This window comes from Rhinoderma darwinii, assembly GCF_050947455.1.
Source record: "Rhinoderma darwinii isolate aRhiDar2 chromosome 2 unlocalized genomic scaffold, aRhiDar2.hap1 SUPER_2_unloc_37, whole genome shotgun sequence".
NCBI lineage: Eukaryota > Metazoa > Chordata > Amphibia > Anura > Rhinodermatidae > Rhinoderma > Rhinoderma darwinii.
Window position 1 is genome coordinate 129,661 of NW_027461704.1, and position 26,223 is coordinate 155,883.

Sequence of the window (26,223 nt, forward strand, 5' to 3'; positions counted from 1 at the left end):
ATTACAGGTGAGGAGGGGGTTGTGTTGGTGTTACAGGTGAGGTGGGGGTTGTGTCGGTATTACAGGTGAGGTGGCGGTTGTGTCAGTATTACAGGTGAGGAGGGGGTGATCTGCGGTTGTCTTAGTGAGCTGTCTTACAGGTGCGGCTTGTCCTGGTGACTCGCTGGGGGTCTTGTGGCTATTGACCCTCGGTGATGAGCTTGCCCCTTAGTGTAGTTTTTAGTTTGTGTTTATAACAGGGACCTGTTTTCTCCTCAGGGTTAACTGCTCCTTTTACTTTAAGATTGGGGCGTGTCGCCATGGAGACCGATGTTCACGACTCCACAACAAGCCCACGTTCAGTCAGGTATGTGTGCCCCCCGTCATGGTCTGTATGTTCTAGGGTGTCATCCATATTATAATATAATAAAGATGCCCGCAGGGTGGAGAGCGCCCTCAGGAACGCGCCGCACCCATGTCCTGCCCTAGAAGCGTGGGGTTTGTCTACCAGAGCTGAGCTTTGTCCTTCTTCCCGACCCCTCCTAACAGTTCTGTTCCTAAAAGTGTAATGAAGCCGTGCTCCCCCTGATCCCTGTAGGGGAAATGCTCGGTCAAAAAGTAATGTCACCTGTAACAGGTCGAACCTAAGAGATTGTGTGTGATTCGTCGTGGCGGCTGGTTCTGTGTGTGATTCGCCGCGGCGGCTGGTTCTGTGTGTGATTCGCCGCGGCGGCTGGTTCTGTGTGTGATACGCCGCGGCGGCTGGTTCTGTGTGTGATTCGCCGCGGCGGCTGGTTCTGTGTGTGATTCGCCGCGGTGGCTGGTTCTGTGTGTGATTCGCCGCGGCGGCTGGTTCTGTGTGTGGTTCTCCGCTGCTGCTGGTTCTGTGTGTGGTTCGCGGCGGCGGCTGCTTCTGTGTGTGGTTCGCCGCCGCGGCGGCTGCTTCTGTGTGTGGTTCGCCGCCGCGGCGGCTGCTTCTGTGTGTGGTTCGCGGCGGCGGCTGCTTCTGTGTGTGGTTCGCCGCGGCGGCTGCTTCTGTGTGTGGTTCGCCGCCGCGGCTGCTTCTGTGTGTGGTTCGCCACGGCGACTGGTTCTGTGTGTGGTTCGCCGCCGCGGCTGCTTCTGTGTGTGATTCGCCGCCGCGGCTGGTTCTGTGTGAGTGCGGGAGCCACGTGCTGGGTGTCGTCTGTAGATGTCAGGACACTGCTCTGGATGGAGAGAACACCTCCCATCAGCCACATGGTAAATGATCATCCTGTAGAGCGGTCTAGAGGTGATGGGCAGCAGGTCGGTCGGATGGCACTCTTCTTCTGTACTATGAGGGATTGTACCAGAAGGCTATTTTTTGAATGTCCCTTGGATCGTCACAACGGCAAGAAATATTAACCCCTAAATGACCACTCATACGGTCATTAATGGTACTTAACCCTTTCAGGACCGAGCTCATTTTGGCCTTCAAGACCAGCCCCATTTTTTTCAAATCTGACATGTCGTTTTATGTGGTAATAACTCTAAAAGGCTTTTGCCTATCCAAGCGATTCAGAGATTTTCTCGTGACATATTGTACTTTATGTTAGTGGAGAAATTTGGTCAATAAATTCATCGCTTATTTGTGAAAATCACCAAAATTGAAGGAAAGTTTGCAAAAATTATGTTTTTTCTAATATTTAAAGAGGCTCTGTCACCAGATTTTGCAGCCCCTATCTGCTATTGCCTGTGATCGGCGCTGCAATGTAGATTACAGTAACGTTTTTAGTTTAAAAAAACGAGCATTTTTGGCCAAGTTATGACCGTTTTCGTATTTATGCAAATGAGGCTTGCAAAAGTACAACTGGGCGTGTATTATGTGCGTACAACTGGGCGTGTATTATGTGCGTACATCTGGGTGTGTATTATGTGCGTACATCGGGGCGTGTTTAATACTTTTACTAGCTGGGCGTTGTGTATAGAAGTGTCATCCTCTTCTCTTCACAACGCCCAGCTTCTGGCAGTGCAGATACAGCGTGTTCTCCAGAGATCACGCTGTGTCGTCACTCACAGGTCCTGCATCGTGTCGGCACCAGAGGCTACAGATGATTCTGCAGCAGCATCGGCGTTTGCAGGTAAGTCGATGTAGCTACTTACCTGCGAATGCTGATGCTGCTGCAGAATCAACTGTAGCCTCTGGTGCCGACACGATGCAGGACCTGTGAGTGACGACACAGCGTGATCTCTGGAGAACACGCTGTATCTGCACTGCCAGAAGCTGGGCGTTGTGAAGAGAAGTGGATGATACTTCTCATCAGAACGCCCAGCTAGTAAAAGTAGTAAACACGCCCCGATGTACGCACATAATACACGCCCCGATGTACACACACAATACACGCCCCGATGTACGCACATAATACACGCCCCGATGTACACACATAATACATGCCCCGATGTACACACATAATACACGCCCCGATGTACACACATAATACACGCCCAGATGTACACACATAATACACGCCCCGATGTACACACATAATACACGCCCCGATGTACACACATAATACACGCCCCGATGTACACACATAATACACGCCCCGATGTACACACATAATACACGCCCAGATGTAACACACATAATACACGCCCCGATGTACACACATAATACACGCCCGATGTACGCACATAATACACGCCCCGATGTACGCACATAATACACGCCCGATGTACACACATAATACACGCCCCGATGTACACACATAATACACGCCCCGATGTACACACATAATACACGCCCGATGTACACACATAATACACGCCCCGATGTACACACATAATACACGCCCCGATGTACACACATAATACACGCCCGATGTACACACATAATACACGCCCCGATGTACACACATAATACACGCCCCGATGTACACACATAATACACGCCCAGATGTACACACATAATACACGCCCCGATGTACACACATAATACACGCCCCGATGTACACACATAATACACGCCCCGATGTACGCACATAATACACGCCCCGATGTACACACATAATACACGCCCCGATGTAACACATAATACACGCCCCGATGTAACACATAATACACGCCCCGATGTACACACATAATACACGCCCCGATGTAACACACATAATACACGCCCCGATGTAACACACAATACACGCCCCGATGTACGCACATAATACACGCCCCGATGTACACACATAATACACGCCCCGATGTACACACACAATACACGCCCCGATGTACGCACATAATACACGCCCCGATGTACACACATAATACACGCCCCGATGTACACACATAATACACGCCCCGATGTACACACACAATACACGCCCCGATGTACGCACATAATACACGCCCAGATGTACGCACATAATACACGCCCCGATGTAACACACATAATACACGCCCCGATGTACGCACATAATACACGCCCCGGTGTACGCACATAATACACGCCCCGATGTAACACACAATACACGCCCCGATGTAACACACAATACACGCCCCGATGTACACACATAATACACGCCCCGATGTACACACATAATACACGCCCCGATGTACACACATAATACACGCCCCGATGTACACACATAATACACGCCCCGATGTTACACACATAATACACGCCCCGATGTACGCACATAATACACGCCCCGATGTACACACATAATACACGCCCCGATGTAACACACATAATACACGCCCCGATGTACACACATAATACACGCCCCGATGTACACACATAATACACGCCCCGATGTACACACATAATACACGCCCCGATGTACGCACATAATACACGCCCCGATGTACGCACATAATACACGCCCCGATGTAACACATAATACACGCCCCGATGTACACACATAATACACGCCCCGATGTACACACATAATACACGCCCCGATGTACACACATAATACACGCCCCGATGTACACACATAATACACGCCCCGATGTACGCACATAATACACGCCCCGATGTACGCACATAATACACGCCCCGATGTACGCACATAATACACGCCCCGATGTACGCACATAATACACGCCCCGATGTACGCACATAATACACGCCCCGATGTACGCACATAATACACGCCCCGATGTACGCACATAATACACACCCCGATGTACGCACATAATACACGCCCCGATGTACGCACATAATACACGCCCCGATGTACGCACATAATACACGCCCCGATGTACGCACATAATACACGCCCCGATGTACGCACATAATACACGCCCCGATGTACACACACAATACACGCCCCGATGTACACACATAATACACGCCCCGATGTACACACATAATACACACCCCGATGTACGCACATAATACACGCCCCGATGTACGCACATAATACACGCCCCGATGTACGCACATAATACACGCCCCGATGTACGCACATAATACACGCCCAGATGTAACACACATAATACACGCCCCGATGTACACACATAATACACGCCCCGATGTTACACACATAATACACGCCCCGATGTACGCACATAATACACGCCCCGGTGTACGCACATAATACACGCCCCGATGTAACACACATAATACACGCCCACTTGGACTTTTACTTTTAAACACGCCCAGTTGTACTTTTGCAAGCCTCATTTGCATAAATACGAAAATGGTCATAACTTGGCCAAAAATGCTCGTTTTTAAAAAATAAAAACGTTACTGTAATCTACATTGCAGCGCCGATCACAAGCAATAGCAGATAGGGGTGCAAAATCTGGTGACAGAGCCTCTTTAATGTATCTGTTTATAAAACACATAGTAAGGCCTCATGCACACCAACGTATTTTTTCCCCCGTAAATACTGGAGTAAATATTTTGTCACCAGTATTCCACCCGTATTTACGGACCCGTTTTCTCTGCACTAATCGGCAGCCCCTTCTCTCTATCAGTTCTGGAAAGGGAGAAGGGGCAGCCTTTTCGGGCAGAGTTTCCGCCGCGATTGAAAGTAAAAGAAGTTCATACTTACCCGGCCGTTGTCTTGGTGACGCGTCCCCCTCTTGACATCCAGTCCGACCTCCCTGGATGACGTGGCAGTCCATGTGACCGCTGCAGCCTTTGATTGGCCTGTGATTGGCTGCAGCGGTCACATGGGATGTAACGTCATCCTGGGAGGCCGGACTGGAGGATGAAGCAGGTAAGTTAACTTTTAATAGTAGTCACTCCAGCGGTAGTCGCTGTCCCGGGTGCTGAGTTACTGCCGATCGGTTAACTCTTTCAGCCCCCTGGACAGTGACTATCCCCTGACGTCGCCTAGCAACGCTCCCGTAATTACGGGAGCCCCATAGACCTCTATGGGCCTGCTCGTGCCGTAATTACGGCCTGAAATAGGACGTGCTCCATATTTTTCAACGGCACGGGCACCTTCCTATAAGCAAATGGGCAGGTACCTGTGGCCAATAGAAGTCTGTGGGCTCGTAATTACGGGGGGTTTTACGTTCGTGTGAATGAAGCCTAAAACCACACAATAGTTACTATTCCACATCCCCCATATGTCTACTTTATGTTTGCATCGTTTTTTGAACACCCTTTTATTTTTCTAGGACGTTACGAGGCTCAGAACTTTAGCAGAAATTTCTCACATTTTCAAGTAAATTTCAAACAGGGACAAGTTCAGTTCTGACGTGGCTTTGAGGGCCTTATATATTAGAAAGTCCCCATAAATCACCCCAATTTAAAAACTAGACCCCTCAAAGTATTCAAAACAGCATTCAGAAAGTTTCTTAACCCTTTAGACGTTTCACAGGAAATAAAGCGAAGTAGACGGGAAATGTATACATTTTTATTTTTTTTGCCGAAATTCATTTGTAATACATATTTTTTTTGTAACACAGAAGATTTTACCAGAGAAACGCAACTCAATACTTATTGCCCGGATTCTGCAGTTTTTAGAAATATCCCACATGTGGCCCTAGTGCGGTCATGGACTGAAACAGCGGCCTCAGAAGCAAAGGAGCAGCTGAGGATTTTGGGGCCTCTTTTTTTTAGAATATATTTTAGGCACCATGTCAGGTTAGGAGACGTCTTGTGGGGCCAAAACAGTGGAATCTCCCCAAAAGTGGTTTTGGAAACTACACACCTCAAGGAATTTTTCTAGGGGTACAGTGAGCATCTTGACCCCGCAGGTCTTTTGCTATATTTATTGGAGTTTGTCTGTGAAAATGAAAATCTCCTTTTTTTTGTGAAAAAATATAAAAAACAATTACATTGTTACAAAAAGCGCCGCAAAACTTGTAAAGCAATTTCTCCCGCTTACAGCAATACCCCATATTTGGCAATAAACTGCTGTTTGGACCCACAGCGGGGCTCAGAAGGGAAGGAGCGCTATTTGGCTTTTGGAGCTCAAATTTAGCTGAAATGGTTTTCGGTGCCGTGTCGCATTTGCAAAGAAACTGAGCGACCAAAATAGTGGAAACACCTCAAAAGTGACCCCATTTGGGAAACGACACCACTTAAGGAATCTGTCTAGGGGTATAGTGAGCATTTATACCCCACGGGTCTTTTGCAGAATATGTTCGAATTAGGCCGTGAAAATGAAGGAGAACATTTGTAAAGCAGTTTCTCCCGAGTGCGGCGATGCCCCGCGTGTGCTCATAAGTGGTTTTTCATTAGAAAGTAATTAACCCTTTTAGGACTGATCCATTTTTTGCTTTTTTCATTTTAGTTTCTCCCTCCCCGCTTTCCAAGAGCTATAAGGCTTTGTGCGCACGACCTATTTTCAGACCTAATTCAGGCGTTTTACGCCTCGCGTTACGCCTGTAGTTTCTGGTGACACCATTTAAAGTGCCATATAATGTTCTGGGAAACTGAAAATAACATTCTTTGCCGGCGGCTGAAATTGGAAAAAGCTGCGATTCCTCCATTGTTTTTTGGGTTTCGTTTTTACGGCTTTCACCGTGCGGTAAAATTGACAACTTGGGAGACGGTGACACCAAATTTACATAGGTTTTTTTTATATATATATGTATTTTAAGTAAAAACTATTTGTTAAAAAAAACAACAACATTTTGTTTCACCGCATTCCGAGAGCCGTAACCTCCTCTTATTGTTTGGTCGTTTCGGCGGTGTGAGGGCTTATTTTTTGCGGAACGAGCTGTCGTTTTTATTGGTACTTTTTGATCACTTTTTATTAAAAAATTTTAATCGCTAAGGTGACAAAAAATGAGCGGTTTTGTTTAAATAATGGTATATTGTAATAGTTCGGACTTCTACGGACGCAGCGACACCAATTCTGTTTATTTTTTACATTACTTTAGAGGAAAAATGGGAAAGGTTGTTTTTTTGCCTATAATCCCTTCCCGACATCCGCCGAATATGTATGAGCCCGCTCCATAGAGCGAGTGTGTCGGCTGTGAGTTATAGCCGACACTTCCGGGTAACGAGCGCGATCCCACTTGTTTAATCCGTTCAATAGCGATCGCGGCATTTAAATGACTAAAAAAAGGGGGGGCGACCCCCTGTAACGTCCCAACGGCCCCCCTCCCGGTGGTGAGATCGGGAGGTGCCGTTGGTTGGCATGACAGCCTGGGGGCCTGATGAAGCCTCCGGCAGGGCTTCGTAGGAGTCTGTCAGGATCACGATATACTGCAATAGCCCTGCCCTTTTCCCTCAAGCACAATGTAAAAAAAATAAAAAGCAAACACAACTGGTATCGCCGCGTCCGTAACAGTCTGAACTATTACAATGTGACATTATTTAGTCCGCACGGTGAACGCCATTAAATATTAAAAACATCAGAATTGCTGTTTTTTGGTCCCTTTTTCTCCCACAAAAAATGAAATAAAAAGTGATCACAAAGTCTCACGTACCCCAAAATGGTGCCAATATAAACGGCAGCTCGCCCCGCAATAAGCCCTCCTACCGCTAAATCTACAGAAAAATAAAAGTTCTGGCTCTCAGAATGTGGCGACAACTCATTTTATTTGAAACAATCCGTTTTTTCCTTGTAAAAGTAGTAAAACATAAAGAAAGCGATATAAATTTGGTATCGCTGTAATCGTATCGACCCGCAGAATAAAGTTAACATTCCGTTTTTACCGTACGGTGAACGCCGTAAAAACAAATCCACACAAAATATTGAGGAATCTCTGTTTTTTTCCTATTCCACTCCACATATATATTTTTTCTCGTTTCCCACTACATTATATGGTACAAAAAAATGGTGCTGTGAAAATCTACAACTCGTGCCGCAAAAAACAAGCTCTCATACGCCAATATTGATGGAAAATTAAAGTTATGGACTTTGGAAGGTGGGGAGGAAAAAACAAAAGTGAAAATCCGAAAAATGGCTGTGGAGGGAAGGGGTTAAATATATTAACTTTATTAACTTTTTTATTTTTACACATTTTATTTGTCCACCTAGGGCACTTGAACCAGCGATCATTAGATCGCTGGTACAATACACTGCAATACTGATGTACACATTGCAGTATAATGTCATTTTTACAGGCTCCTGTACCAGTGCGATCACTGTTCCTGTCCGTTAGTCCCTAGTGTCAGCTGTAATACACAGTTGACACTTGAAACATGGTGCGGGACCCGCTCCATATATAACCCCCCCCCCCCCCCCCGCACCACGACGTGCTATTAAGTCATGGTGCGCGAAGGGGTTAATACGCAGTGGATGGTGCAAAGTGAAAATTTGAATTTTCCACTGGTATGCCATTTTAATGCACAATATGTTGTGCCCAGTTTATGCCACTGAAGACAAATACCTCAGTCAATGTTGAGCGGGTTCTCCCGGGTATAAAATGTCATATATGTAGTAGTAAACTCGTGTTTGGGCACGCTGCAGGGCTCAGAAGGGATGGAGCGCGGATTTTTCTTGGTAATCGTTCTGTTTGGGGTTTTTCTGGTATTTCAGTTTATAATGTTGGGAGCATATATAATATGTGAGGAGTACATCAGGGTATATGTAATATGTGAGGAGTACATCAGGGTATATGTAATATGTGAGGAGTACATCAGGGTATATGTAATATGTGAGGAGTACATCAGGGTATATGTAATCTGTGAGGAGTACATCAGGATATATGTAATATGTGAGGAGTACATCAGGATATATGTAATATGTGAGGAGCACATCAGGGTATATGTAATATGTGAGGAGTACATCAGGATATATGTAATATGTGAGGAGTACATCAGGGTATATGTAATATGTGAGGAGTACATCAGGATATATGTAATATGTGAGGAGTACATCAGGATATATGTAATATGTGAGGAGCACATCAGGGTATATGTAATATGTGAGGAGTACATCAGGGTATATGTAATATGTGAGGAGTACATCAGGGTATATGTAATATGTGAGGAGTACATCAGGGTATATGTAATATGTGAGGAGTACATCAGGGTATATGTAATATGTGAGGAGTACATCAGGGTATATGTAATATGTGAGGAGTACATCAGGATATATGTAATATGTGAGGAGTACATCAGGGTATATGTAATATGTGAGGAGTACATCAGGATATATGTAATATGTGAGGAGTACATCAGGATATATGTAATATGTGAGGAGTACATCAGGATATATGTAATATGTGAGGAGTACATCAGGGTATATGTAATATGTGAGGAGTACATCAGGGTATATGTAATATGTGAGGAGTACATCAGGGTATATGTAATATGTGAGGAGTACATCAGGGTATATGTAATATGTGAGGAGTACATCAGGGTATATGTAATATGTGAGGAGTACATCAGGGTATATGTAATATGTGAGGAGTACATCAGTGTATATGTAATATGTGAGGAGTACATCAGGGTATATGTAATATGTGAGGAGCACATCAGGGTATGTGTAATATGTGAGGAGTACATCAGGATATGTGTAATATGTGAGGAGCACATCAGGATATATGTAATATGTGAGGAGTACATCAGGATATATGTAATATGTGAGGAGTACATCAGGATATATGTAATATGTGAGGAGTACATCAGGGTATATGTAATATGTGAGGAGTACATCAGGGTATATGTAATATGTGAGGAGTACATCAGGGTATATGTAATCTGTGAGGAATACATCAGGGTATATGTAATATGTGAGGAGTACATCAGGGTATATGTAATATGTGAGGAGTACATCAGGATATATGTAATATGTGAGGAGTACATCAGGGTACATGTAATATGTGAGGAGTACATCAGGATATATGTAATATGTGAGGAGTACATCAGGATATATGTAATATGTGAGGAGTACATCAGGGTATATGTAATATGTGAGGAGTACATCAGGGTATATGTAATATGTGAGGAGTACATCAGGATATATGTAATATGTGAGGAGTACATCAGGGTATATGTAATATGTGAGGAGTACATCAGGATATATGTAATATGTGAGGAGTACATCAGGATACATGTAATATGTGAGGAGTACATCAGGATATATGTAATATGTGAGGAGTACATCAGGATATATGTAATATGTGAGGAGTACATCAGGATACATGTAATATGTGAGGAGTACATCAGGATATATGTAATATGTGAGGAGTACATCAGGATATATGTAATATGTGAGGAGTACATCAGGGTATATGTAATATGTGAGGAGTACATCACGGTATATGTAATATGTGAGGAGTACATCAGGGTATATGTAATATGTGAGGAGTACATCAGGATATATGTAATATGTGAGGAGTACATCAGGGTATATGTAATATGTGAGGAGTACATCAGGATATATGTAATATGTGAGGAGTACATCAGGATATATGTAATATGTGAGGAGTACATCAGGGTATATGTAATATGTGAGGAGTACATCAGGGTATATGTAATATGTGAGGAGTACATCAGGATATATGTAATATGTGAGGAGTACATCAGGATATATGTAATATGTGAGGAGTACATCAGGATATATGTAATATGTGAGGGGTACATCAGGATATATGTAATATGTGAGGAGTACATCAGGGTATATGTAATGTGTGAGGAGTACATCAGGATATATGTAATATGTGAGGAGTACATCAGGGTATATGTAATATGTGAGGAGTACATCAGGATATATGTAATATGTGAGGAGTACATCAGGGTATATGTAATATGTGAGGAGTACATCAGTGTATATGTAATATGTGAGGAGGACATCAGGATATATGTAATATGTGAGGAGTACATCAGGGTATATGTAATATGTGAGGAGTACATCAGGGTATATGTAATATGTGAGGAGTACATCAGGATATATGTAATATGTGAGGAGTACATCAGGATATATGTAATATGTGAGGAGTACATCAGGATATATGTAATATGTGAGGGGTACATCAGGATATATGTAATATGTGAGGAGTACATCAGGGAATATGTAATATGTGAGGAGTACATCAGGATATATGTAATATGTGAGGAGTACATCAGGATATATGTAATATGTGAGGGGTACATCAGGATATATGTAATATGTGAGGAGTACATCAGGGAATATGTAATATGTGAGGAGTACATCAGGGTATATGTAATATGTGAGGAGTACATCAGGGTATATGTAATATGTGAGGAGTACATCAGGATATATGTAATATGTGAGGAGTACATCAGGATATATGTGAGGAGCACATCAGGGTATATGTAATATGTGAGGAGTACATCAGGGTATATGTAATATGTGAGGAGTACATCAGGATATATGTAATATGTGAGGAGTACATCAGGGTATATGTAATATGTGAGGAGTAAATCAGGATATATGTAATATGTGGGGATACATCAGGATATATGTAATATGTGAGGAGTACATCAGGGTATATGTAATATGTGAGGAGTACATCAGGATATATGTAATATGTGAGGAGTACATCAGGATATATGTAATATGTGAGGAGTACATCAGGGTATATGTAATATGTGAGGAGTACATCAGGATATATGTAATATGTGAGGAGTACATCAGGGTATATGTAATATGTGAGGAGTACATCAGGGTATATGTAATATGTGAGGAGTACATCAGGGTATATGTAATATGTGAGGAGTACATCAGGATATATGTAATATGTGAGGAGTACATCAGGGTATATGTAATATGTGAGGAGTACATCAGGATATATGTAATATGTGAGGAGTACATCAGGGTATATGTAATATGTGAGGAGTACATCAGGGTACATGTAATATGTGAGGAGTACATCAGGGTATATGTAATATGTGAGGAGTACATCAGGGTATATGTAATATGTGAGGAGTACATCAGGGTATATGTAATATGTGAGGAGTACATCAGGATATATGTAATATGTGAGGAGTACATCAGGGAATATGTAATATGTGAGGAGTACATCAGGATATATGTAATATGTGAGGAGTACATCAGGGAATATGTAATATGTGAGGAGTACATCAGGATATATGTAATATGTGAGGAGTACATCAGGGTATATGTAATATGTGAGGAGTACATCAGGGTATATGTAATATGTGAGGAGTACATCAGGATATATGTAATATGTGAGGAGTACATCAGGATATATGTAATATGTGAGGGGTACATCAGGATATATGTAATATGTGAGGAGTACATCAGGGTATATGTAATATGTGAGGAGTACATCAGGGTATATGTAATATGTGAGGAGTACATCAGGGTATATGTAATATGTGAGGAGCACATCAGGATATATGTAATATGTGAGGAGTACATCAGGATATATGTAATATGTGAGGAGTACATCAGGATATATGTAATATGTGAGGAGTACATCAGGGTATATGTAATATGTGAGGAGTACATCAGGGTATATGTAATATGTGAGGAGTACATCAGGGTATATGTAATATGTGAGGAGTACATCAGGATATATGTAATATGTGAGGGGTACATCAGGGTATATGTAATATGTGAGGAGTACATCAGGATATATGTAATATGTGAGGAGTACATCAGGGTATATGTAATATGTGAGGAGTACATCAGGGTATATGTAATATGTGAGGAGTACATCAGGGTATATGTAATATGTGAGGAGTACATCAGGATATATGTAATATGTGAGGGGTACATCAGGGTATATGTAATATGTGAGGAGTACATCAGGATATATGTAATATGTGAGGAGTACATCAGGATATATGTAATATGTGAGGAGTACATCAGGATATATGTAATATGTGAGGAGTACATCAGGATATATGTAATATGTGAGGAGTACATCAGGGTATATGTAATATGTGAGGAGTACATCAGGATATATGTAATATGTGAGGAGTACATCAGGATATATGTAATATGTGAGGAGTACATCAGGGTATATGTAATATGTGAGGAGTACATCAGGATATATGTAATATGTGAGGAGAGTACATCAGGATATATGTAATATGTGAGGAGTACATCAGGGTATATGTAATATGTGAGGAGTACATCAGGATATATGTAATATGTGAAGAGTACATCAGGGTATATGTAATATGTGAGGAGTACATCAGGGTATATGTAATATGTGAGGAGTACATCAGGATATATGTAATATGTGGAGAGTACATCGGGGTATATGTAATATGTGAGGAGTACATCAGGGTATATGTAATATGTGAGGAGTACATCAGGGTATATGTAATATGTGAGGAGTACATCAGGGTATATGTAATATGTGAGGAGTACATCAGGATATATGTAATATGTGAGGAGTACATCAGGGTATATGTAATATGTGAGGAGTACATCAGGGTATATGTAATATGTGAGGAGTACATCAGTGTATATGTAATATGTGAGGAGTACATCAGGGTATATGTAATATGTGAGGAGTACATCAGGATATATGTAATATGTGAGGAGTACATCAGGGTATATGTAATATGTGAGGAGTACATCAGGGTATATGTAATATGTGAGGAGTACATCAGGATATATGTAATATGTGAGGAGTACATCAGGGTATGTGTAATATGTGAGGAGTACATCAGGGTATGTGTAATATGTGAGGAGTACATCAGGGTATATGTAATATGTGAGGAGTACATCAGGATATATGTAATATGTGAGGAGTACATCAGGGTATGTGTAATATGTGAGGAGTACATCAGGGTATGTGTAATATGTGAGGAGTACATCAGGGTATGTGTAATATGTGAGGAGTACATCAGGATATATGTAATATGTGAGGAGTACATCAGGGTATATGTAATATGTGAGGAGTACATCAGGGTATATGTAATGTGTGAGGAGTACATCAGGGTATATGTAATGTGTGAGGAGTACATCAGGGTATATGTAATATGTGAGGAGTACATCAGGATATATGTAATATGTGAGGAGTACATCAGGGTATGTGTAATATGTGAGGAGTACATCAGGATATATGTAATATGTGAGGAGTACATCAGGGTATATGTAATATGTGAGGAGTACATCAGGATATATGTAATATGTTAGGAGTACATCAGGATATATGTAATATGTGAGGAGTCAATCAGGGTATATGTAATATGTGCGGAGTACATCAGGATATATGTAATATGTGAGGGTACATCAGGGTATATGTAATATGTGAGGAGTACATCAGGATATATGTAATATGTGAGGAGTACATCAGGGTATATGTAATATGTGAGGAGTACATCAGAGTATATGTAATATGTGAGGAGTACATCAGGATATATGTAATATGTGAGGAGTACATCAGGGTATATGTAATATGTGCGGAGTACATCAGGATATATGTAATATGTGAGGGTACATCAGGGTATATGTAATGTGTGAGGAGTACATCAGGATACATGTAATATGTGAGGAGTACATCAGGATATATGTAATATGTGAGGAGTACATCAGGATATATGTGATATGTGAGGAGTACACAGTTCTGGCTGTGACACAACCGGAGAAGGGGGAGTGGCTGTATGCTGATTGGACGGGGGAGTGGCTATATGCTGATTGGACGGGGGAGTGGCTGTAGGCTGGACGGGGGAGAGGCTGATTGGACGGGGGAGTGGCTGTATGCTGATTGGACGGGGGAGTGGCTGTATGATTGGACGGGGAGTGGCTGTATGCTGATTGGACGGGGGTGGCTGTATGCTGATTGGACGGGGGGTGGCTGTATGATTGGACGGGGAGTGGCTGTATGATTGGACGGGCGAGTGGCTGTATGATTGGACGGGGGAGAGGCTGTATGCTGATTGGACGGGGGAGAGGCTGTATGCTGATTGGACGGGGGAGAGGCTGTATGCTGATTGGACGGGGGAGAGGCTGTATGCTGATTGGACGGGGGAGAGGCTGTATGCTGATTGGACGGGGGAGTGGCTGTATGCTGATTGGACGGGGGAGTGGCTGTATGCTGATTGGACGGGGGAGTGGCTGTATGCTGATTGGACGGGGGAGTGGCTGTATGCTGATTGGACGGGGGAGTGGCTGTATGCTGATTGGACGGGGGAGTGGCTGTAGGCTGGACGGGGGAGAGGCTGATTGGACGGGGGAGTAGCTGTATGCTGATTGGACGGGGGAGTGGCTGTATGCTGGTTGGACGGGGGTGGCGGTTTGCTGATTGGACGGGGGTGGCTGTATTCTGATTGGACGGGGGGTGGCTGTATGCTGATTGGACGGGGGAGTGGCTGTATGATTGGACGGGGGAGAGGCTGTATGCTGATTGGACGGGGGAGAGGCTGTATGCTGATTGGACGGGGGAGAGGCTGTATGCTGATTGGACGGGGGAGAGGCTGTATGCTGATTGGACGGGGGAGAGGCTGTATGCTGATTGGACGGGGGAGAGGCTGTATGCTGATTGGACGGGGGAGAGGCTGTATGCTGATTGGACGGGGGAGAGGCTGTATGCTGATTGGACGGGGGAGAGGCTGTATGCTGATTGGACGGGGGAGAGGCTGTATGCTGATTGGACGGGGGAGAGGCTGTATGCTGATTGGACGGGGGAGAGGCTGTATGCTGATTGGACGGGGGAGTGGCTGTATGCTGATTGGACGGGGGAGTGGCTGTATGCTGATTGGACGGGGGAGTGGCTGTATGCTGATTGGACGGGGGAGTGGCTGTATGCTGATTGGACGGGGGAGTGGCTGTATGCTGATTGGACGGGGGAGTGGCTGTATGCTGATTGGACGGGGGAGTGGCTGTATGCTGATTGGACGGGGGTGGCGGTTTGCTGATTGGACGGGGGTGGCTGTATGCTGATTGGACGGGGGAGTGGCTGTATGATTGGACGGGGGAGTGGCTGAATGATGATTGGACGGGGGAGTGGCTGAATGATGATTGGACGGGGGAGTGGCTGTATGATTGGACGGGGGAGTGGCTGTATGATTGGACAGGGGAGTGGCTGTATGCTGATTGGACGGGGGGTGGCTGTATGATTGGACGGGGGGTGGCTGTATGCTGATTGGACGGGGGGTGGCTGTATGATTGGACGGGGGGTGGCTGTATGATTGGACGGGGGGTGGCTGTATGATTGGACGGGGGGTGGCTGCATGATGATTGGACGGGGGGTGGCTGCATGCTGATTGGACGGGGGAGTGGCTGTATGCTGATTGGACGGGGGAGTGGCTGTATGCTGATTGGACGGGGGAGTGGCTGTATGCTGATTGGACGGGGGAGTGGCTGTATGCTGATTGGACGGGGTAGTGGCTGTATGATTGGACAGGGGAGTGGCTGTATGCTGATTGGACGGGGGTGGCTGTATGATTGGACAGGGGAGTGGCTGTATGATTGGACAGGGGAGTGGCTGTATGATTGGACAGGGGAGTGGCTGTATGATTGGACGGGGAGTGGCTGTATGCTGATTGGACGGGGGTGGCTGTATGCTGATTGGACGGGGGAGTGGCTGTATGCTGATTGGACGGGGGAGTGGCTGTATGCTGATTGGACGGGGGAGTGGCTGTATGCTGATTGGACGGGGGAGTGGCTGTATGCTGATTGGACGGGGTAGTGGCTGTATGATTGGACAGGGGAGTGGCTGTATGATTGGACAGGGGAGTGGCTGTATGATTGGACGGGGAGTGGCTGTATGCTGATTGGACGGGGGTGGCTGTATGCTGATTGGACGGGGGAGTGGCTGTATGATTGGACGGGGAGTGGCTGTATGCTGATTGGACGGGGGTGGCTGTATTCTGATTGGACGGGGGGTGGCTGTATGCTGATTGGACGGGGAGTGGCTGTATGATTGGACGGGGAGTGGCTGTATGCTGATTGGACGGGGGTGGCTGTATGCTGATTGGTCGGGGGGTGGCTGTATGATTGGACGGGGGAGTGGCTGTATGATTGGACGGGCGAGTGGCTGTATGATTGGACGGGGGAGAGGCTGTATGCTGATTGGACGGGGGAGAGGCTGTATGCTGATTGGACGGGGGAGAGGCTGTATGCTGATTGGACGGGGGAGTGGCTGTATGCTGATTGGACGGGGGAGTGGCTGTATGCTGATTGGACGGGGGAGTGGCTGTATGCTGATTGGACGGGGGAGTGGCTGTATGCTGATTGGACGGGGGAGTGGCTGTATGCTGATTGGACGGGGGAGTGGCTGTATGCTGATTGGACGGGGGAGTGGCTGTATGATTGGACAGGGGAGTGGCTGTATGCTGATTGGATGGGGGGTGGCTGTATGCTGATTGGACGGGGGGTGGCTGTATGCTGATTGGACGGGGGGTGGCTGTATGATGATTGGACGGGGGGTGGCTGTATGATTGGGGTTTCTTTCTGCGGCGTCCATCGCGGGGCGGGAACGACGCTCACTTTATTCTGGCTCAATACGATTCCGGTGACCCCGCGTTTATACAGCTTTATTTATATTTTACTTTTAAAGAAAAAAAACAACTTTTTGCTAAAAATAAAATAGTTTTGTGTGGCCGCGTCCTGAGAGCCGGAGCTTTTTTATCGTCATTGATTTGAGCGCTTTGGGGGATTATTGTTTGCGGGACGAGCTGTCGTTTTTTGGTACACAGAACTTTATCATCACTTATTACGTTTCTCTTAAGTGCGAAGTTGACCAAAAAATTAGCGATTTTGGAGGTTTTGATTTTCATTTTTTACGGCGCTCACCGTGTCCGTTAAATAACGCTATATTATAATAGCGATACCAACTTTGTTTACTTTTTTATTTTTTACATTACTCTAGAGGAAAAATGGGAAAAGGTGTTTTTTGTTACTTTTTATTTTTCACTACTAAAAACATTTCCCTCTTTCTTACACGCTCTGTTAGACCCCCTGGGGGACTTGAACCAGCGATCGTTAGATGGCTGCTACAATACACTGCAATACTAATGTACACATTGCAGTATATCGTCATTTTCACAGGCAGAGTGAAGGCAAACTCGAGGGGCCTTTATTAGGCCCCTGAGCTACCATGACAACCATCGTCACCCCCGATCTCGTTGCGTGGCGGGGGGGGGGGGGTGCGATGAGCTGTCTGGCCGTCCCCCTCTTTTCAACGCCTCAGATGCTGCAGTCGCGATTGACTGCAGCATTTGAGGGGTTAAACAGCCGGGAACACAACGATCGCTGCTCCCGGCTGTTCGTCCCGGGTGTGTCTGCTGTATAACACAGATGACGCCTGCACCGTGTGGAGCTCCATACATCATATCCCCCCCCGCACCTGGACGTAATAGCACATCGAGGTGCGCGAAGGGGTTAAGGCCCAAAATAGGCCAGTGACTGAGGGGTTAATTGTGGTTCCTTCTGTTCCAGACGATCGCTCTGCTCAACATTTACCGGAATCCACAGAACTCCTCGCAGTCAGCGGACGGCCTGCGCTGTAAGTACCTCCACCCGCACGCGCTGTGTCGTGCCCCGCGCTCCTGAGGTAATGCTGTCTCTTCTCTTTGCAGGTGCGGTCAGTGACGTAGAGATGCAGGAACATTACGACGAGTTCTTTGAGGTAAGAGGCCGCGGCGCGGGGTGCCGCCATATCATCATCATCCTCATCATCCACACTGCCGTGTGCTGCCTGCCAGTGACGGCCGCTGAGCTGTCAGTCATGATCTCTGTCTGTGGGACTATCTGACATCAGAACTTGCAGCGTCACCCGTCCTGTGTCTTTCTCCTCCATTCTTGGGGTCACTCTGGGTTTTTTTATCATTATTTCCTCATTCTACAGGAAGTCTTCACGGAGATGGAGGAGAAGTACGGAGAAGTGGAAGAGATGAATGTGTGTGATAATCTGGGAGACCATTTAGTGGGGAACGTGTATGTGAAGGTGAGTGACAAGGAGGCGTCTGGTGTCGGCTCTGCTGCAGCACCTGGCTTATCGTCTCCTCTGTCCTGCGGGCTGAGGCGTGGTGTCGGCTCTGCTGCAGCACCTGGCTTATCGTCTCCTCCGTCCTGCGGGCTGAGGCGTGGTGTCGGCTCTGCTGCAGCACCTGGCGTATCGTCTCCTCCGTCCTGCGGGCTGAGGCGTGGTGTCGGCTCTGCTGCACCACCTGGCGTCTCGTCGTCTCCGTCCGGCGGGCTGAGGCGTGGTGTCGGATCTGCTGCAGCACCTGGCGTATTGTCTCCTCTGTCCGGCGGGCTGAGGCGTGGTGTCGGCTCTGCTGCAGCACCTGGCGTATCGTCTCCTCCGTCCGGCTGGCTCAGGCGTGGTGTCGGCTCTGCTGCAGCACCTGGCGTATCGTCTCCTCCGTCCTGCGGGCTGAGGCGTGGCGTCTGCTCTGCTGCAGCACCTGGCGTATCGTCTCCTCCGTCCTGCGGGCTGAGGCGTGGTGTCGGCTCTGCTGCGGTACCTGGCGTATCGTCTCCTCCGTCCGGCTGGCTCAGGCGTGGTGTCGGCTCTGCTGCAGCACCTGGCGTATCGTCTCCTGCGGGCTGAGGCGTCTGGTGTTGGCTTTGCTGCAGCACCTGGCGTATCGTCTCCTCCGTCCTGTGGGCTGAGGCGTGGTGTCGGCTCTGCTGCAGCACCTGGCGTATCGTCTTGTCCGGCGGGCTCAGGCGCCTGGTGCCGGCTCTGCTGCAGCACCTGGTGTATCGTCTCATCGTGGTGTTGGCTTAGGATCGCTCTCGTGATCTGTCTCATTATTGTGATTTGGTTTATTAAATATCTAATCACCATGGACATGAATGTTTATATCCTGCCTGTGGAAGGTGATTTAGATCCCCACGTGGTCTCCTTCACAACACTGCATCGGGCAGAGAAGAGGACATGTCGTCAGGATCTTTCAGTAGTGCAGCCTCAGGCTTTTGGCTGTATCGTAAAGTAATCAGTAAGAGATTAAAAACCGCTTTCACACTTTATAGGGCCTTGTATACGCTCTTCTGGCAGGACTCCTTGAGTAGTGCTGCTCCGGAGTTACACTTTATATATCCGTGCTCCTTAGACTGGTTGCTCCTGACGTTCCTGCCTCCCAGTCTTTCTTGTATTCCCGTTTCAGCAGATACATGTTATTCTTTGTATAATGAAAAGTTTTAAATATACTTTCTGCAACCATTCTACATAGTTTTCAAAATCTCTGCTTGCTGTAATTCCACTTTGTTTACTTCCAGAGGATGAAGCTCTGTCCTTGTCATGTGATGGATTCACAGATGCAGAGCTCGTTACTGTACAGTTATCCGTTCTGTTTTGTTACGAGCCGCGCACCTGTTTGTCTATCACATGACCGTGGACAGATTATTATCCAGTGGAAGTAAACAATGAAGGTTCTCGTGAATTGGCAGCAAGCGGAGTTCTTGAAAATGCAGAATTGCTGCAGGAAGTATAACATTTATATGCTGACACCGGAATACTTAGTGCTTGTTCCCGCAGTCTGTGGCTCGTGACCTCCACTTGTATCTTGTCATATTTTCTGTAGCTTTTTCCATTATATTAACAGATGTGATTTGGTTCCAGTTCCGGCGAGAGGAAGATGCGGAGAAAGCTGTGAAAGATCTGAATAACCGGTGGTTTAACGGCCAGCCCATCCATGCAGAGCTGTCTCCGGTAACAGATTTCCGGGAGGCTTGCTGTCGTCAGTATGAAATGGGGTGAGTGTATGGCCAGGGGAGAGCAGGCAAAGTGGAGGGTGGGCATCACCTCCAGGAGGCCAGGCAGAAGGTGGGTGTAGCCTCTGGGGGAGCATGCAAATGCTGGACATCCCTTGGGAGCAGGTGGAGGGTGGGCATGCCTAGGGTAGCAGGTGGAGGATGGGCAAGCTTCTGTGGGAGCGGGCGGAGGGTGGTCATCATCTCTGGGGGAGCAGGTGGAGGATGGGCAGGCTTTTGTGGGAGCGGGTGGAGGGTGGGCATCGCCACTGGGGAGCGGGTGGAGGGTGGCCGTCGCCTCTGGTGGAGTAGGCGGAGGGTGGGCGTTGGCTTTTGGGGGAGTGGGCGGAGGGTGGGCGTTGGCCTCTGGGGGAACGAGCGGTGGGTGGGCGTTGGCCTCTGGGGGAGAGGGCGGGGGTGGGTGTCTGCCTCTGGCGGTGCAGGCAGGGGGTGGGCGTCGGCCTCTGGTGGAGCGGTCAGTGGGTGGGCATTGGCTTTTGGGGGAGTGGGCGGAGGGTGGGCGTTGGCCTCTGGGGGAATGAGCGGTGGGTGGGCGTTGGCCTCTGGGGGAGAGGGCGGGGGTGGGTGTCTGCCTCTGGCGGTGCAGGCAGGGGTGGGCGTCGGTCTCTGGGGAGCGGGCGGGGGGTGGGCGTCTGCCTCAGGGAGCGGGCGGAGGGCCTCTGGCGGTGCGGGCGGAGGGCTTCTGGGAGCAGGCTGAGGGTGGGCGTCGGTCTCTGGGGGAGCAGGCGGAGGGTGGGCGTCGGTCTCTGGGGGAGCAGGCGGAGGGTGGGCGTCGGTCTCTGGGGGAGCAGGCGGAGGGTGGGCGTCGGTCTCTGGGGGAGCAGGCGGAGGGTGGGCGTCGGTCTCTGGGGGAGCAGGCGGAGGGTGGGCGGTGGCCTCTGGGGGGGCAGGCGGAGGGTGGGCGTCGGCCTCTGGGGGGGCAGGCGGAGGGTGGGCGTCTGCCTCTGGGGAGCGGTCGGAGGGTGGGCGTCTGCCTCGGGGAGCGCGTGGAGGGCCTCTGGCGGTGCCGGCGGAGGGCCTCTGGGGGAGCAGGCGGAGGGTGGGCGTCGGCCTCTGTGGGAGCAGGAGGAGGGTGGGCGTCGGCCTCTGGGGGAACAGGCGGAGGGTGGGCGTTGGCCTCCGGGGGAGCAGGCGGAGGGTGGGCGTCGGCCTCCGGGGGAGCAAGCGTACTAAATCTCGATGAATTATCTGGTCACTTGTCTCTTTGGTGTTACCCCTGGTGATGAGGTCGGGGTGTGCCGGCTGCTGCCTCATGTTGTCACTTCTCTATCCGCAGTGTTATAAGGCGTCTGGTGCTTTGGGTCATTGTGTTTTTCTGTCCTCAGGGAGTGCACACGTGGAGGCTTCTGTAACTTCATGCATCTAAAGCCCATCTCCCGGGAGCTGCGGAGAGAACTGTACGGCCGGCGCAGGAAGAAGTAAGAGCCGCGTCTTCTGTCGATTTTCCTTAAATGTCTGTGGTTTTTGTCCTAGGGATGGAGTAGAGGTCAGCTCTTGAGGGTACGGTCTGGTGTTACTTGGGTCCAGCCCGTTCCTGTTGCTGTAACTCCCGTTCCCTCCTCCGTCCTCATTCATACGTTTGGGTGGGAGCAGCAGATTCTCCGATGTTTGCTGACGCATGGCCTCTGGCTGCTGCTTCTCTTCCGCTATTCCGATGCTCCTGCCCCAGTTATGACTGAACCGGAGAGTCTGAGCTCTATAAAGTATAAAGTCGTCTCCTGGCCTCGGAGATGAACCTTATTCTCCAATTTGTGTCATTTAATGTTCATCCGTGGAGGCGCTGGACGGACTGACCACGTCCCCATTATCAACCCAAAAACGAGCCTCCGGCTTCTACTTCCAGAGAGAATCAGTTTTATTTCTTAGCATTTCCTGTTGCTTATGTAATGCCGACATCCCTGACCCCAGGAGCTCACAATCGAATCTCCTTCTCTCACACACCATGTATTAAGATCCTTTTAGACTTCGTTCACATCTGCGTCGGGGCTCCGTTCAGGCGTTCCATCGCAGCTTTCCGTCAGGGGAATCCAAACTGAAACTAAATGGAAACCATAGGTTTCCGAGGGCATCCCCATTGATTTCAATGGTGACGAATCCAGTTCAAATGGTTTCCGTTTGTCATTGTTGTTTAAGGGTTCCAGAGTTTTGACGGAATGAATAGCGCAGTCGATAACAGTGTTCATTCCGTCAAAACGACGGGACCCTTAGACAACGGTGACCAACGGAAACCAATTTCAGCCGATCCGTCAGCATTGAAATCAACGATGATGCAACAGTTTCCGTTTGTTTCAGTTTGGATACCGTTCGTGGGTTCCCCAGACGGACAGGTCCGATGGAGCCCATGGACGGAGCCCTGACACAGATGTGAACGGAGCCTTGCAGGGGCTGATCCAGTAACCAGCGTTCATATGAATGTTCTTTGCCTATCATTGCCTTGTGTAATCAGGGCAACAATCAGCAAATATAATTGTCGGCAGCACATGTAACTCTGCCGACACGATGGAAATGTATGAGGACGAGCGATCGTAGTAATGATCGCTCGTCCATATACATAACCAATCATTGCTCACGAGAGCCGATCAACAAGTATCATCTTCTCTTTGCCTAGGAGCTTACGATCTCCATTACAGTTTCATGGTACTTGAGTAGTTAAATTGACACTAAGGCAAGATGCACACGACTGTAAAATTTGTCCGTAATTGTGGACAGTAATTACGGTCTGCAGTTACAAATTGACAAATACACTTCTATTAACCACGGACACCTTCCCGTATATTTGCGGGAAGGCGTCCGTGCCGTAGAAAACCTCCGCAAAAGATGAGACATGTCTTATCTTTTGCTTTTTACGGGAGCACGGGCCGAAAATGAGGGTGGCTGATCGCAGCCAGCCGTGCCTGTAATCGCGGGCTGTGATTATGGGCTCGGCCATGTGCATTGGGCTTTACTTATCAAACAACTTCTGCTGATCTAATAGTATTCCTGATATAAAACAACTTTGTCATTTACTTACTGTTAAGATTTAGTTGTTTTATCCCTTTCGAATTCTGTGTGACGTTACTGCCACTAGGTGTCTCCCTTCCTATTATCTGCTGTCCACCCCCTGTTGTCCGCCAAAATCCATCCCTCGTAACAGACGGGCTGTAGAAGGTGGGGCTTTGTCACTTCACAGCCTGTCAATACAAGTCTATGGAGAGGGAGGGGGAGCAGGAGAATGGAGCAGAGCGAGTGAGTCCGCAACAGACATACTGCATACAGGTCTTTGGAGAGGAGAGGAAGCAAAGGGAATGACAAACACAGTGCATACAAGTCTATGTGGAGGGGAGCAGAGGGACACTGCATACAAGTCTATGGAGAGAAGAGGGGGAGCAGAGAGGAGATATAGACACGCTACCCATGTAAGTTTATAGAGAAGGAGGAGGGAGCAGAGAGAGAGACAGGTGCTGCTGCCTACACAAGTCTATGTAGAGGGGAGGGGGAGCACGGGGAGGAAGTAGGAGCAGAGAGTGAAACACAGACACGCTGCTGGTGAAATGTAAAACTTACCCCAGTGCTGGATTCTCAGCTACACTGCTCCTTACTGCTGTATGATGTCCTCCATGTTACCGTAGCCTCTATATATGTGATAGCAGAGGAGAATCCTGCCCTCCTATATCTGTGTGTGCAGTATATAAAAGACCTAATAATCATTAGGCTCCGCCCAATAGCTGAGACAACTGAGAATTTGAGATAGAGCCTGCAGAGGGGAAAACGAAATAATGCAGAATACAAGTCCTATAATGGCCAGAAATCGTGTTATTCCTCATGTACACACGTGATTGCTGATGCTGAAAAGTCACCTGAGAAGTTAGGCACGCTTTAAAGGGATTGTCTCTCTCTAGAAAACCCATTGTCATACATCCTATTAGTGGATTTTGAGTTAATAGGTGGGGTCCGAGTGGAGAGCGGTTACATTGTCCGGTCTGGCATTACATAGGCAGCACATTGATATGAGGACACTGTAATGCTTCGTGTCCCCAGGTGTGGTGCTCCAGGGAAACTGAACACTCCCTGTAAGATTTCCCCACAGATTACAGCTGATCGCTGGGGGTCTAGGTTCTGCCTCTAGGCCTGTATGGTGGGATCATTGCCCGGTGCTGCGCTGGCCTCTGCCCCTTCAGGCCGTGTGGTAATGAGGCTTTGTCTTTGGTATACCTCCTACTTTCTTTGTATTTTGCTCTTGAGACGCTCAATGTCTTTTTTTTTTTCAGGCATCGCTCCCGCTCCAGATCCCGTGAACGTCGCTCTCGTTCTAGAGACCGTGGCCGAGGCGGTGGTGGTATTGGTGGCGGCGGTGGTGGTGTTGGTGGCGGAGGACGTGGTGGCGGAGGACGTGACAGAGATCGACGGAGGTCCAGAGACCGCGAGAGGTCGGGACGTTTCTGAGCCTCTGTTTTTATTCCATGTTGTGGGTATTTCCAGTGACTGGAGTTAGCGGCGGGGGCTGCACTCAACAGGGGGGGGGGGTTGCTGGGATTTATTTCATTGTATTTCATTTTTTTTTCTAAGAGCCGGGCTTCTGATTAAACATTTGTAGTGATCCAGTATTGCCGGTGTCAGTCTGTTCCATGAGGTGTCGCTATATGAAGGGTGGAGGCGGCGAGCGCTGCAGTGTGATGGCTTCTACATCTGAGATCCTGGTGAAGAGACGCACATACTTGTCTTTATAAGCAGTCTATAGACTGCAGTGTAAGTATGGCTGTCCATGCAGTGAGCGCCCCCCCCCCCCCCAACGTAGCTGTCAAAAAGCATCTAATCCCTTATAGGTCACTGAAGACAGAAGGAGGCGGAGAGTCTTCCCTTCTTTCTTCTGATGGATATCATCCTCCTCGTGATGCCCTAATATGCAAGTCTCTGCCGGACCTAGGGTTGTGCGATTCATCGAAATTTCAATACCGTGCACCCTCAAACTGTTCAATACCGTTAATTCATATATTTCGATACTAAGCTGTGTGGCCGTAGTATAGTAGCACATGAATGTAGTGAGCGGGGCTGCGGCTGTGTAATACATCCATTGCCCCACTCCGGAGTCCTGACAAGGGCACGCGTGGTCAGCTGCTTCTCTGGTGCGGCGTGTGATATTCGCCGGTATTGATGATGGTCAGTCTGGAGCGCAGTCGTCTCTGGTAAGTTTTGAAAAGAACTCGCAGCAGTAAGTTGTTTCGACTTACTTAAAGAGGCTGTCACCAGATTATACGTGCCCTGTCTCCTACATAATGTGATC

The 26,223-nt window shown here is 47.6% G+C and overlaps 1 protein-coding gene across 1 annotated transcript in view; it reads left to right on the forward strand.

Moving 5' to 3' along the window:
* The window catches only part of U2AF1 (U2 small nuclear RNA auxiliary factor 1), a 34,977-nt gene extending 9,431 nt beyond the window's left edge, over positions 1 to 25,546 (forward strand). The window contains exons 2-8 of the mRNA XM_075847261.1: positions 259 to 346; positions 18,681 to 18,747; positions 18,821 to 18,870; positions 19,090 to 19,188; positions 20,812 to 20,945; positions 22,289 to 22,381; positions 25,211 to 25,546. Of these exons, the coding sequence (XP_075703376.1) occupies positions 259 to 346; positions 18,681 to 18,747; positions 18,821 to 18,870; positions 19,090 to 19,188; positions 20,812 to 20,945; positions 22,289 to 22,381; positions 25,211 to 25,385 (706 nt within the window). The 3' untranslated portion in view covers positions 25,386 to 25,546. The remainder of the gene's footprint in view (positions 1 to 258; positions 347 to 18,680; positions 18,748 to 18,820; positions 18,871 to 19,089; positions 19,189 to 20,811; positions 20,946 to 22,288; positions 22,382 to 25,210) is intronic.
* Positions 25,547 to 26,223: the final 677 nt, after the last annotated feature.